The sequence below is a fragment of the Leucopleurus acutus genome (genome assembly GCF_964270905.1).
Source record: "Leucopleurus acutus genome assembly, chromosome: 15".
Classification (NCBI taxonomy): Eukaryota; Metazoa; Chordata; class Mammalia; order Artiodactyla; family Delphinidae; genus Leucopleurus; species Leucopleurus acutus.
The window spans coordinates 7,563,836-7,579,285 of NC_139157.1; the positions used below are offsets into that span (position 1 = coordinate 7,563,836).

The window sequence follows — 15,450 nt, forward strand, 5'->3', positions numbered from 1 at the left end:
GGAAAGTCCTCAGCAAATGTTAGCTATTGTTGTAATTTTTTTTTCACCCAAAAGAAAGAGAGTGAAATAAGAGGGAAGGAAAGAAGAGTAAGTGGGAACGATGATGGGCTGGGGGCAAGGAGGGAAGCAGGAGGCAGTGTGGGACAGCCGAAGGGGCGGGCAGCCTCCACCGCTTCCCAGCATCTATTGCAGACTCCGCTCTCAAACATTTTGTAAGATCCTCCTGTCAAGGTAATGTTTGAACACTTCAGAGCACAGTGGCAATGGGCCTCCGAGAGAATAATTAACTCCGTGTGATTATCTTGTTTGTGGTGCATTTCCTCTCATGTAAGTCAATAACATCTTGGGATTGGGACACACTGTTTTCCGGACACTGCTGGTCAGTTCCAAAATGGTACATATGGAGGTGGTCCTTCTACTTCTTTTATTTCTGAAATCAGGTAAGACATGGAGATTTTTTCCACTTTAATCAATATATTTTTTCCTAGCAATGTATTAAAAATAGATCCATGATGGTTTCATGTGCAACTTGTTGAATTTAGCTTTTGACTTGTGAGATTCCCAGGTCACGATCTAAGAATGAGGAAATCTTCAAGAAATGTTTTGTTTCCCTCATGGGAATACTGGAGACAAGTGGGCAGAGAAAATAATGCATGACGTTTTCAGTCTAAAAGATGGAGCCCACGTGATGGTTATTTGAGTTAGAAAAAAAAATAGCCCAGATAGCTAACAACCCCAAAAGTTGTTAGTCTCTTTGCCTGGTTCTTAGTTTGGTTAACGTAGACCATTTTTGTTAAGGTGTCGTATTTTTCTGACTTTCAAATGTAAACAATGAAATATCTCTGACCATATTCTTTGACCAGTCTGTGGTTGTGTTGACCTGTTCTCTGTTTGTTATGACTTAAGGAAGGCTTTCCATACATATAAGTTTGCTCCTTATGCCTGGAAAATCACAGGCATCGATCTGCAGGATGATGTCCGTACAATAATTCAACAGATCTCCACTGAGTACCTGAGGTAGGCCGGGCACATTTTTATTCATACATGCATATGTGTGTGTCCTTTACTAAGTCCAGCTTATTTAGCTGATACCATAGGTATTGTAGTAGATTTATACCCATTTTATAGATGAGGAAATCTGTCCTTAGGAAAATCACGTTATTTGCCTATTGACCAAACTCCCAGAAACCAGGACTTTAGCCAGGCCTTTCTGAGAAGGAATCTGATGCTTCTTCCCACTTTTTCAGCTTTGCTTAAACTTTTGTTAAAATATTCTAAGCATGTCTTTGTAGTTCTTTTTTTTTTTTTGACAGCTTTATTGAGATATAATTCACATACTGTACAATTCATCCATTTAAAGCATGCAATCCAAAGGTTTTCAGTATTCAGAGTTATGCACCTATCACAGTACCTTTTAGAACATTTTTATTACCCCCCCAAATAAACTCCACAACCCTTAGCTGTCACCTCCAACCCCTCTTCTCCCCCCTCCCTAACCTCCATCCCCACCCAGCCCCTGGCGATCACTAATCTACTTTCTGCCTCTGATTTGCCTGTTTTGGACATTTCTTTTTCTTTTTTTTTTTTTTTACATCTTTATTGGAGTATAATTGCTTTACAGTGGTGTGTTCGTTTCTGCTTTATAACAAAGTGAATCAGTTATACATATACATATGTCCCCATATCTCCTCCCTCCTGCATCTCCTTCCCTCCCACCCTCCCTATCTCACCCCTCCAGGAGGTCACAAAGCACCGAGCTCATCTCCCTGTGCTATGTGACTGCCTCCCACTAGCTATCTATCTTACGCTTGGTAGTGTATATATGTCCACTGGACATTTCTTATAAGCGGAATCATACATTATGTTAGTTGTTCTTCATATAAACAATGTATAGATACTTGAAATTCAATTTATAAGTAGCCAGATAAAATTTTACGAGCTGTACTTTAAATCAGAGTCGAATGCATTTGAATTTAGTGGCGCCATCTAAAGAAATATCAAAGAAGAAACAGCAGAAAGTTGCATAAAGAGGTTTTCACGGGAAATGTTTGTGGGGAGTGGCGCAGGGGTGCACACTCTATTTTATTATTATTTTATTTTTTATTTTTTTGGGCACACTCTATTTTAGTCTATGGGAAGCGGGACCTGGAACTCTGGATACAGTGGGACACACCCAAATGTTAGAACAGACTTCTCTGCGGCAGGATTAACATACGTCTTCACCAACCTAGGGGAAAAAAGACTTGCATAAGCTCTTTTTGAAAGGAAGGCATTTACTCTGTCTTTCTGTGGAAGTGTTCATCTTTCCAGTGCACTGAAATGACCAGGGAGAGGAACAAAAATCTCCTTTTACAGCTGTTCTCAGTGACAGGCGGAAACGCAGTTTGCATTTCACAAACCACAAAGCCTTTTCTTTCAAACACACAAGCACAGGTGTACATATACACACTACCATGATTTAAAAAAAATACAAACCCACATTATTAATAAAATATACTTGTTTTGGTACCAATATACATCTACATTCAGCATAGAATATAAAAATACTTTTGTTACTAAAAAAATTTGTCTAATATTTCTTGGTCAATAAATAAAGTGTATTATACCACATTGTCACATGTTCCCTGGAATTAAAGAAAGAAATTATTGGGGGAAAACTTTTCAAAGTAAAAGGAATAAAATTTATTCTCTTTTGGGATATTCCTTTGGTGTATCAGCTCCTAAGGTGGGTCTCAGCAGCTATATGCTATGAAACATACTAACATAACATAATTAAAGGGTGATAAAAATGGAAATTTTCTTGTTTTGATATCATTTACACCCCGGCCTGCTCTACTTTCTAAGAACTCTTCAAAAGATCTAATTTCAGTCTTTATAGGATATACTTTATAGAGTTCTTGTGTTTGTTTTTAAAGTCACATCCTGATCTATAGAATTTACCAAAGCACAACTCTTCCTGGAAATGAGAGCACCAATTGGGAGAAAAATACAGGATGACGACATGGGTATGGGTCTAAAATATCTATTCCTCTATAATCTCTTGACACATGTATCAAGTGCTTTTTTGGTGTATTAAACAACATCAGTCAACTTCCTATTCAAGGATGGAACCATCCATCCTTCCAGTTTGGAGAATCTCAGGTCGAGGAAGGAAGAGCAGAGGCAGGGAGAGGGTGGGCTCTGCAAACAGCTTTGTCTTAATCTAGGAAAGTGCATCACACCCTTGTGGCGTGTGTGTTTTCAGGTGTTAAGGGATGGCCCTTCTGAGAATGAGGATGTGACCCTTTATGACCCTTCCTACTAGATAATTTTCATCAGTACCCAAACATGCTCTAGAATGTCTCATCTTCAAAAATTCCTGAGAGGACCTAGAGCTGATCACACTAAGTAAGTCAGACAGAGACAAATATCCTATGATATACCTTATATGTGGAATCTAAAAAAATGATACAAATGAACTTATTTACAAAACAGAAATAGACTTAAAGACATAGAAAACAAACTTCTGGTTACCAAAGGGGAAAGAGGGGGGAGGGATAAATTAGGAGGTTGGGAGTAACAAATACACACTACTATATATAAAATAGATAACCAACAAGAACCTACTGTATAGCACAGGGAACTCTACTCAATATCTTGTAATAACCTATAATGGAAGAGAATCTAAAAAAGAATATATATGTATAATTGAATCACTTTGCTCTACACCTGAAAGTAACACAACATTGTAAATCAACTATATTTCAATAAAAATTTTTTTTAAATTTCTGAGATTTCATATGGCCTCTAGGAAATGCTCCTTTCACAGCCAGATTTCTGCAAAGACTTGTCTTCCCTGCTGTTCCCACCGCCTCTCTTGATCACTCTTCAACACGCTCACCCTGGCTTTGATCTCCACCCCTCCCCTCAAAGTGGTCAAAGTTGCCAGGTTGCCTAATCTCATTTAGGCAAACTTTAGGAAACTTTGCTGTCTCCATGAAATTAACCTCTTTTAGCCCCTCACCCTATGGAAACGGCTGGTGTTCCATCCCAAAAGGATAGAGGCTGAGTCTCCAGGCTTGGAGTAGAGCTGCCACAGCTGTCTCAGGCGCCACGTGTCTCAGGGGTACTCTTTGTAGCCTTGCGGTGGGAACATGGCTGAGGCACCCCTGGCCACCCTCTGCAGTAGCAAGGGGGCAGAGCGACCTTCAAACAGACTCTTTGCCTCAGATTTTATGTCCGAGGAAAATCAAAGCCATTGTTTGTCCCAGGCTCTGCTGTTGTTTCCTCAGAAATGCCAGAAAGCTGTCATCATCTTGGCAAAAATGATTTCTCTTTAATAAATAGTGAGGTGTCACTCTACTAAGTCCAGTATAAAAATGACCATGTATGGTGGTCAAGATTTAGTCCAGCTCTTATTTATTCTCGACATCATCAACTCACCAAAGTTTTTGTATCTTGTGGCGGAGCCATTCAGAGTGTGCTTATCCCATCAGTTTAAGCGACAGTGCCACAACTAAAGTTTGCACTGTAGGAAATCGAATAGTGGCCTCCAGTTTCTATTTATACCCAAGGATGGACAAATCAACATCAAAAGTTGCCCTTGGTTGTCTCTTACTCTTCCATCATGATATGCAATTCCTAGCAAACAGATCAAATTTTCTCTTATTTAACGTTTCATACCCATTAACGTAGTAACACGGAAGTTGATAAATAGTTCCAATCTATTAACCTAACAATCCAGTTGATCTTTTAACATAGTGCCATCTATTCATGGAACTGTTTTCCTAATTAAACATTTTTATTCACAGCCGCCCATTCTGCTTCCAATGGAGCAGCCAGTTTTACTTCGTTGATGGAAAGCGAATAGTTTACAAATTCATGAGAATTAAACAATGGTGTTGATGCATTTACCAGTTGTGCCACTTTTATCTTCCAACTGTAGGTCTCGGAGACCCCCTGGATGACTATGTAAATACCCAGGGAGCTTCCCTGTTTAGTTTGACGCGGAAGCAGCTGGTGACAGGAAGCATAGACGAATGTGCAACAAACTGTGAGGAGGAAAAAGATTTCATTTGCAGGTATTTTCTTGGTCACTGCGCCTACGCAGAAATCCTGCTGCTTGAGACGCTATTATGTTGATCACGAGAAATTTGCTCAGGGATTTATCAGCGAAAACAGGATTTAAGAGGAAAGAGGAATTTCATGGGATTGGAGTTTGGAATCTGTATTTGCTCTCTGTATCTGAAACCATACGGTTTCTTGTTAATTAGTGACCCCTTTAGAAAAATGCCCCCAAAGGAAGTTATTTATTTTTACACATGACATCGTCAGCTATTGTTCTGAGCTCTAGTTTCTAACATTATCGTCGATAAATATTTATTGGGGATCATGTGACTAGAAGTGTCCTAGACCCTAAGGAGCCGCAAAGCATTGATACAGTGATCGGTACATGGGGAGATATATATATATATATATATATATATATATATATATATATATATATATCAGTATATATGATAGATTTTTGTGTAGATACAAAAGCCAGTGCTTGCCCTTTTGAATTTATGGTGTAGTCACAGAAACTGGATAAAATATAAAAATTTAAAAAAAAAAACAGCCAGTGCGAGACATTGATAAGTGACGTAATCAATACGTGCTCTATGAAGATTCAGAGGAAACAACAATCCTAAGAGTTGAGATGACCAGGGAAGGCCTGGGGAGGAGGTGGGAACTGAGCTGGGCTTTGAAGGGTGAGATCTTGGTAAATACTGACCATGCGGGAGGGATTCTAGGCAGAGGGCAGCGTGGCTGGGCACCTGTGAGAGGGACGATGAAAGGACCAAGTCAGCTGAAGCAAAGGTTCGCACAGGAGATGGGGCAGGAAAGGAAGCCATGGACGGCTTTGATGCCAGACTCAGCATCCATGCAGGACTGAGGTACAGTGCAGGGAGGTGTGAGGGGAAGGGAGTAGAATGCAGAGACATGGTCAAGGGGAAGTTACAGGAGTCCACGTGGGCCCTCTCAGGAGTGGGTTTAAAGCACTCAGTTGCTTCTTTCCAGCAGAAAGCAAATATTCTGGTACTTCATTAAGAAAACTAGTGAAGAAAGAATAAAGCAGTTGAAACAGAGGGGGGGAAAAAAGCGAAAATTTGCAGGGGGAGAAGGTGAAGGTAGAAGAGAACAAGAGTAGCTGCCATGTTGCTGCATCCTTTGACGATACCTCATCGGCACAGTGCCAGGTTGAATTGGAAGTAACAAATTCTGAGCTCCTTGACTCACCAAGAGAGTTATCTTTAGTCTCTTCCTTATGAATAAACCTTTGCTTTCCTTACATAAAGGAAAAGGGTTGTGTTTTCTGGTTCTCTTCTGCAGGGCATTCCAGTATCACAGTAAAGAACAACAATGTGTGATAATGGCTGAAAACAGCAAGTTTTCCCCAGTCCTTAGGATGAGGGATGTCGTTTTATTTGAGAAGAGAAGTACGTACAACGTTTTCTTCCTTCTCCCCATTCCCCTCCCCCTTCCCTCCCCCAGCCCGTTTAATGTCTGTAATTTATCAGACCAGCGAATGGAGGCGCTATGGTGGAGTGAAATTGAATTTGGAGTCAGAAGATTTGGCCACTAACCCACTACGTCAACCTGTATATATGACTTTACCTTTTAAGTTTCATTTCTCTTGGTTTAAAAACGAAGGGATTGGATTTACAAAATCACTTCCACCTCTATGACCCTGAAAATAAGATACTGAAGATTTTATTTTATTTTTAAGGAGAAGAGGGAGAGTCTACAAGTTTCTTATGATCTTGGTGTTTTGTTCTGCAGGGACCACAGTCCTTGGTCTGAAACCTGGAGAAATAGCAAAACTGAGGTGTTTTCAATCTGCAGTAACATTTAAATAGAGAAAATATCCTTATTTTTACTCTTACATGTTCCACTTTTTTTCAGGCATGGTCTGTATTTCCCTTAGACTCTGGAATGGTGTCTTTTGAAAATGTGCAGAAGTTGCAGTTCCTTTTCCATAGTTTCCTTGAAAACTCTAGATCTTTCGTTGTTTAGGATCACGGGTGGCCTAGACTCCTACGAAAGTTGCATGTCTTCTAAGATGTGTAAAAGTTCATTAAGTCTGTACGAAGATTTAAGTGAATAATGATGCTTTCAAAACTATTTCCTATTCTCTGTTGCTGGCGAGGTAGTAAGACTATTTTGATAACAATTTTGCTCTCCAAATATTCTGTATCAGAGGTGTTGAACTCAACCAGAAACATCCTATCTCACTGATTCTTGACAATGGCTTACAACATTCTAGTTTCCCCACAAAACTCTAAATAAGATTTTGAGAAGTGTTTTTTTAGGTTAGGATTCTATCTACACATTGGTTCATCTTCTTAGGTTTAATTACCTGTGCGTCTGCTATACACACTTCCAGCCCACTGTTTAGCTCTAATCCTTGAGTCTAAAGTGCAGATTCAATCTGAAGTTTATCCGTTGACGTTACCAGTTCTTACAATCCCACTGTTCGTCAGAGTTTTAAAAAGGCTGGTGGGATACTCTCTGCAAAATGCTAACATTTAAACATGCCCTTTGTAAATTGTTAACCAGAGGATCATGGGGGTGACCTCTAGGCTTAGTTTGGATAGTTGAAGAGTTGCCTGTTTTCAAGGTGATGGAAAGGAGCAAAAGGTTATATAAACTCTGGCGGGTACATACAAATAAAAGAGAGGTCAAAAGTCAGTCATTTTTTGGTGCTTGTTTCTTTACTGTGGAATATTGACCCACTGTTAAATTACCTGCCAGGGTTTTTCTGGGAATGGTCAGTGTCAAAGTAGTTACATCTCTACTTTTGCCACCATGGCCACTGCTGCCCCTTGGGTCTGAGCCACCATCATCACTGGCTGTGCCACCGCAGCGGCTGGTCTGTAACTTCCCTGCTCCAAACCTTTAGTGCCCTAGAAGACAGTCGAAATACTCACCAATTGCTGCAGGGCCCTGTATTATTTAAGCCTACCTCATGTGCGGGGCTTACATCTGCCCCCGCTCCAGCAGGGCAAGCACACAGCTCTTCACCCTGGACCCTCCTCTGTTCTTCCAGCTCCTTCTCATCTCCCAGATTTCAGCTCAAGCATCACCTCCTTTGAAAAGTCTCCCCTGACCCTTGGCCTCCAAAGTACCTTGAGTTTACCTTTTTGATAAGTGTAATATATCTACTATATCTCAATGAAGATATAGCTGCCATCTTTATATAGAGCGTTGGGTTTAAAGCAGTAGCTGCTATAGGTGTGTTAGAAGTCCTTTCCCCAGAAAATTGATTGATTAATTTAAACACTTGGCTAAAGTGGGGAATCGTAAAAGATGACACAAATATACCTTAAATATTTTGTATTTTCACCGAAAACAGAAGCTTACATTGGCACCTTTTGATGTAAAGCAGAGGCTTTTTTTCTTTGAACCTGGGGCCACCAACAGGAGCTAGCTGGTACATTTCTTGCATAAACCACACTCTAGTGACTTGTCTACGATAATTAGTGTCCTTCTCTTCAAACTCATATCAACTATATGAATGGATTTCTCTCAGTGGATATGATGACAATTTTTAAAACTATTCAACTCGAGTCCTGCTACCTGCAGGACAGGCCAATAAATCAAGAGATGATTTGCTGGGACAAGGAATAGAGACTTTATTCAGAAAGGCAGCCAACCAAGAAGATGGTGGACTAGTGTCCCAAAGAATCATCTTCCCTGATTAGAATTCAGGCTTCTTTTATACTAAAAGGAGAGGGGCTGAGGTTGGTTGCTGCAGACTTCTTGGTGTAGGAATCCTTTGCTCTTGCAGCTGACCACATAAGTCCCGTCACAGTGTTCCTATAAACCTCCAACGAGATAAGTGTTATTCTCTGTTCTGCAACCTTTGGTCTCTATATGAATGGGAAAGTGTTATACCTTTAGAGGTCAGAGCCTTGAGAATGGGCTATCCTATATATTTCAGGTTATAGGCAACATTCTTAACTTGTAGCAAAAGCAACAGAATACAAAAGTTAAAGACACAGATCCAATATGGAATCAGATTTGTTCTTCCCTACCACACCACGGGTTCCATTTCTCTTTTTTTTTGCCTGTTCCATCCACACTACTCTTTCCTGCTGAGAGTTTGTAATGGAACAAGAGGCAACAAAGCATTGTGCAGAGATGCGTGTTGACCTTATTCCAGCCTTGCAGATTTGTTGCAGGGATTATGATGAATAAATGTAAAGAAGCTGGCACTGAGCCCTGCACTTGGCAGGTACTCAGTCAACAATAGCTATTGTTTGCGATTGACATATGTACACTCACATGTATAAAATAGATAACTAATAAGAACCTGCTGTATAAAAAGAAAAATAAAATAAAATTCAAAAAAAATACTATTCAACTCTTTCAAGTCCTTGAAACCATTCAACTTAATTTTTTTAAAAAGCTCCATTTTCCCCCCCATTCATTTCTCAGTTTAGATCATCTGTAATCAAATAGAACTGTATAAAAAGTTTTGGAAATAAAAGCAACTGATTCTTGGTAAGCATATAACCAAACTGGTAGGAACACAGTGGGTGGGCACACCCGAAAGTGGCCTGCCAGCCACAGATGCCCACCCTGCCACAGGTGGGCCACAGGTGGGCACCTGGCAGCGTGTTTAAAGGCAGGATGGGGCCCACTGGGCAACCGGTGTGTCGGTTAAGTGGAGGCTGGTTGCGAGCATCTTCTGTAAACATTGAAAGTAGACCACAGTCATATCACCTGTTTGACATTTTTTCATATTTAAAATACTACTGGGACCTTCCAAAAGTAGAAGTGGCTTGGATCTCTTTCAACCTCTGAAAACCTGCTGCCCACCTTGTGAAGAAGCCCCCATCCCCTTTCCCCTCCACTTTCTCATGATGCTATTTATTTTCTCTGTTACATGTGTCACCACAAGGTTGTCTATTTCACAATCTGTGTCCTTGATTACTTTCTGTAACCGGCCCCCATGACTCCACTGGAATGTAAGCTCCACGAGGGCAGGGCCTGTGCGGTTCCTACTCTTGGTGTTTCCAGCATCCCCAGCACCCAGCATCTGCCCGGCACAGGGAGGGGCGGTAGTTTTGAGTAAAGGAAGCAATGCCCCACGTGGCTTGGTTAACTGTAACTCTTAGATGTAAAAGACTGTCTTTTTAGATAGCGGGCAATGGCGTCCTTTCTCTCAATGTGTTCAAGTAGTGCAGGGCTTCTTCATGATTCTTCTTGTTGTGAAAGGGTTTGACCACTGTTTGGACTTCCTTACAGTGTACCTTTCAGAGTGCAAGACTGGAACTGGGAAGAATTACAGGGGGACCGTGGCCAAAACAAAGAGTGGTGTCGCCTGTCAAAAATGGAGCGACAATTCTCCACACGTACCCAAGTAAGACTTTCTCTTTCGTCTCCGTGTTCACCTCTTATACTCAGAGTGATTCCATTACTTCTGACTCAGACCAGAACATGTGACTAGCAGGTATGGGGAGAAACTTCTTGATGCTGGGGCAGAACCGTTCGATTATTTATGGAATAAAAGCAGACAGTGGCTGCTTTCTATTCATTCTTGCGTATATGCTTTTCTGGAAGACTGAGAACAATACACAAGAACTATAAAACCATGAATTCTAGGCTGAATCTGAGAAAAGACCAAAGATGACTATGCTTAGAAGTGAATTAGTCTAAATCAAATATACCATGTGTTCACCTCAACATTGTGAAAAACAGATTATCTTGCAACTTGCCTAATATTTATTTTAGTGTCATCCTTTTGGGGCTTTGCCCAATATGGTATTAGGTGGATTAAGTTCTCATTAACAATGCTTATCAAGTGGGAATTTAGTGTCTATGACCCTTCCCCCTCACCTACCCAAACAAATTGCCTTTATGCATCCCTATGAGATGGGCAGGTCTCATATTCCCAGCACATTAAGGCTTATGAGGTTAAAATGATTAAACCAAATGGCCAAATCATGGAATGTCAAGGGCCTTAGAGATAATATGGGCCGTCTTTACCCCAGCAGATGAGGAAACTGAGATCCTGGGAGGACCAAATCTACCAAACACAGGTACATAGAAGAACCAGAAACAAGGGCTACCATTTCAGATTTCAAGTCTTAGGTTTTTGTTTTTGTTTTTTTTTTTAATTTATTTTTGGCTGCATCGAGTCTTAGTCAAGGCACGCGGGATCCTTGTTGAGGCATGCAGGATCTTTCATTGAGGTGCACGGGCTTCTCTCTGGTTGTGGCATGTGGGTTTTTTCTCTTCTCTAGTTGTGGCGTGCAGGCTTCAGGGCTCTGTAGTTGTGGCGCACAGGCTTGGTTGCCCCACGGCATGTGGGATCTTAGTTCCCTAACCGGGGATCAAACCTGCAACCACTGCATTGCAAGGCAGATTCTTTACCTCTGGATCACCAGGGGAGTCCCAAGTCTTAGGTTTGTAACCTAATTTCTTAGGTTTTTAATCTAATTTCTTATCGCTATATAGCAACTCATCTCTGAAAATGAGCTTCACTCCATCCTCCCAGTCTCCCATTAATTCTGGATACGTCTCAGAGAGGATGTAGAATTTGGCATCAGACAGATCTGACTTTAAACCCTTGAGATACTACTTATAAACTGCTCAAGCTTAGGCAAGATTTGATTTGTTTCACATGGCTGTGTCTCAGTTTTCTCATCTGTAAAATGGGGATAATAACACCTTCCTGAGAGGGATTTTTATTAAGACTACATTAGAGAATGCATAGAGAAATTTTAGTGTAATACCTCGTGCAGAGTTCACACAGATAAAAGGGTGTTAACTTCTATTACTTTTACAGAGAGAAGGGCAACTGACAAAAGCAGGTGTTAGGAATGCATCGTGAATTTGGCAGGCTTTTGAGGGCTTTGTATTTCTACTGTGCATAAAGACACTTTGGCTCTACTTCCAGGACTTGGCTGTCCACATAGTAATAATAGTAATATTAGCTACTCTACTGAAGCAGGCTATCAGCAGAGATACTGAGAATTGGGTGACACGAACGCTCTAGCACATAGCCGAAATGCATTTGGATGACACCACCTCGAATCACAGACGGGAAAGAGAGGGTGTCTTATCCTGCCTTGCTGATGACATGCTGATCTTAAAAATATAGTCAAAGTGGTTCTTTTTCATCCTCCACAGCTTTTCACCTGAAAAGTATCCTTTAGCGGGATTGGATGAGAACTACTGCAGGAACCCAGACAATGATAAGAAGGGACCTTGGTGTTACACCACAGATCCAGGCACGAGATTTGACTACTGCGACATTCCTCAATGTGAAGGTCAGGGATGGCTCTAGAAAATGCTTTCCTATCTGCCCTTCGTCTGTGGAGTAATTTGCTGTAAATCAATATTCTACAGGGATATTAATAATCAATCAGTGCTGTGTTTGACAGAATCAAGTAACATGTGACCTCTTGGAAAGGCCCAATTTTGCACATTTTCCATGATTGATCTAAATTATTTTTATTAAAATGTACTTCAACAGGGACTAATATAAAACTAGATATAAACTCTAGATGCAAACTTCTTATGCTTAAAGCTCTGACACAGTATAAAGCCCAAAACATATTTGCAATTAAATCATTAAAATAAAACCACAAAATCAATACAATTCAAATACCCAATATTAATTTAACACGGTAGACTTTGTTGTTTCATTGAAACCAAGCAATGAACCAGTTTTTAAGTCAGGATTCTATCGTTTTAATGGACCAATCAATTTAATAGTGCACCTCAAAAGTCAATGCTAAAGATTTAAAACATCCTATTGAAAAATGTTCGTTTCACATTTCCTGCTCTATTTATTGGTGCAGTGGGGGAATGAACAAGGGTGAGATATGTGTAACCACATGGATAGTGTATGTACCACGTGAAGCCTCACTTCCCCATCACTTTTTCTTTTCCAACCATGGGGATCCTTTACCTGTACACTCTGTTATGAGCTCATCTGGCCCTTCGCTGACAGGAGAGCATCATTTTTGCATCAAGTCTGCTTCTGTTTTCCTTATTACCCCATTGTTCCCACGTGAGGTCATGAGCACAAGCAGAAACCCTAGCACTAAAATCCTGAAAGGGTGCTAGCTTATTTGGCAGTTATCCACACGACCAGAATAATTTCATAGAAATTTTTAAAGACCGCTATTGGAATGGGGACCCCAAATATCAAAAAATTCTAGTAGAGAACTTACAGACTCCTGAGGTTATGTTCAACCGCTCCCCCACCCCCTTCCCACCCACCAAGGACCATACATCCCACTTTGAAGACATGGCATCATGGAGTTTCTGGATTTGGTCAAGACTATAATAGTTGAGAAGGTATTAACCGAAATATACTAATTTTCCCGTTTGAAAAAGAGAATGACGTTATAGATTGTATTCGAAAGTTAAGCCTTTATTGCCAGTTTTGTTGCCAAGTGATTGTGGGAAAAGTACCTCGAACAAGCGGCAAAGGTATTAGACATTTCTAGTGGAATTCTAGTTTTTACTCCGTTTCGCTTCGTCCATTTCAGTTTCTTTCTTCCTTTCCTTCTCGTCCGTTCTGCCCAGATGAATGTATGCATTGCAGTGGAGAACATTACGAGGGCAAAATTTCCAAGACCGTGTCTGGACTTGATTGCCAGGCGTGGGACTCTCAGAGCCCCCATGCTCATGGATACATTCCTGCCAAGTAAGTCTCACCGGGGGTGGAATTAGATGCTTATGACTCTGCAGCGTTATGGGTAATTTAATGTTATTTAGGTATTTTAGCATTCCTCAAAAAGTGAACATACCTGATGTTTTTGAATTTCAAAGTTTGAATCTTCCCACATGACTGCAAATGAAGGATACATTCTTACTACTAGAAATGTGGTCCATGGTAGAGTGATATCATCTGAGAGTTTGTTAGAAATGCAGAATCTCAGACCCGCTGAATCTGAATTTGCCTTGAAACCAGATTCCCGGCTAATTCGTAGGTGCATTAAAATTTAAGAGGGGCTTCCCTGGTAGCGCAGTGGTTGAGGGTCCGCCTGCCGATGCAGGGGACGCGGGTTCGTGCCCCGGTCCGGGAAGATCCCACGTGCCGCGGAGCGGCTGGGCCCGTGAGCCATGGCCGCTGAGCCTGCGCGTCCTGAGCCTGTGCTCCGCAACGGGAGAGGCCACGACAGTGAGAGGCCCGCGTACCGCAAAAAAAAAAAAAATTAAGAAAAACAGATACATCTCACTTGTGTATTTTCCAAATATTTCCCTCTTCTCTTTCTTCCTTTCCTTTTCCTTCATAGTGATGAGATTCAAGGTTTCCTAGCCTATGATCTGTGGATGGACTTTAGGGCTTTGTGAACCCCTCAACATTTTATGTGTATTTATATCAGGACATTTTTCTGGGGTTGAGGATTCCTAACTTTCACTAGCTTCTCAAAGGGGATCATGAATCTATAATAGAAATAAGAGTCTCTGATCTAGAAAATAATGATTAGTTCTACAGTACAATGTTCTACATCTTCTAATTAATTGTACTTAATTGTACGCATTAATTGTACTTAAAACACCTCCCTCTCTGTAGCTGCTTCGGTCTTTCTCTTCTTTCCAGGACTACTATAGGATTATAACGGGGCTTATAAAAACTTATAGGCAAAGAGACTAAGTCACATATTTCAGTGTAGAAAACAGCTCCACTGAATTTCTGTACCTTCTATTCCAAATGGCTATCTTAAAACACAGCTGTTTGCATTTTCCTTTCCCTACTGTATTCCAAAGAAGAACTACAGTAAAGCCTCAAGGCTCAGAATTGGGTAAATTTACTTTCAGGAAAGCAGTCCTGCAAGAGGGCCGCTCAAGCCGCTGCTGGTTGCTCTGCCCGTCCTGACTAAGCATTTGCGGTCTCAGGAAGGGACGTGAAATGAGCCCAGAGGGGCACGAGGCGCGGCGTGCATCTCGCAGCCTCAGTCACTGGGTCCCTGTGGTTGAGGGGACTCTCTGGCCTGCACACGGGAGCATAGCTTATCCGCCTCAGTTTCTATAAGCTTGAAGGCTAGCAGGACCAGAACTGGGTAGATCAGGAGGACAATTCCCTTAAACTATGAAGACACCAACTTCTCAGCTGTATTGTTTACTAGATGACTATCTCTAGCCAGTAAGTACTTTGTGTTTTAAAAATTGCTATTATTTGCAGCTGAATAATTGGAGTTGGCTTACGTCGGTTTTACAGATGGCCAAAATGATAAAGTTGATCCCATTCTATGACTTTTGCACATGTAAACTGTTAGAAAAACAATCCTTCGAATACTCGGCTAATCTTTCTTATGAGATTGTCATCACATTGAGGATAACCTTCACCCAGTCACCTCCTTGGCTGCCTCGCTGTGCCTAGCACACAGCAGGTGCTCAATACTTGCGCATTTGAAATGATTCTCATCCGTGGACGTAAATGCTCAGTGCTGTTAAAATCTT

The 15,450-nt window shown here is 41.1% G+C and overlaps 1 protein-coding gene across 1 annotated transcript in view; it reads left to right on the forward strand.

Moving 5' to 3' along the window:
* The first annotated feature begins 307 nt into the window (after positions 1-307).
* Positions 308-15,450, forward strand: part of PLG (plasminogen) — a 44,596-nt gene continuing 29,453 nt past the window's right edge. Inside the window, exons 1-6 of the mRNA XM_082855869.1 lie at positions 308-440; positions 4,925-5,060; positions 6,355-6,461; positions 10,276-10,390; positions 12,163-12,302; positions 13,570-13,690. Coding sequence (XP_082711995.1) covers positions 392-440; positions 4,925-5,060; positions 6,355-6,461; positions 10,276-10,390; positions 12,163-12,302; positions 13,570-13,690 — 668 coding nt within the window. The 5' untranslated portion in view covers positions 308-391. The remainder of the gene's footprint in view (positions 441-4,924; positions 5,061-6,354; positions 6,462-10,275; positions 10,391-12,162; positions 12,303-13,569; positions 13,691-15,450) is intronic.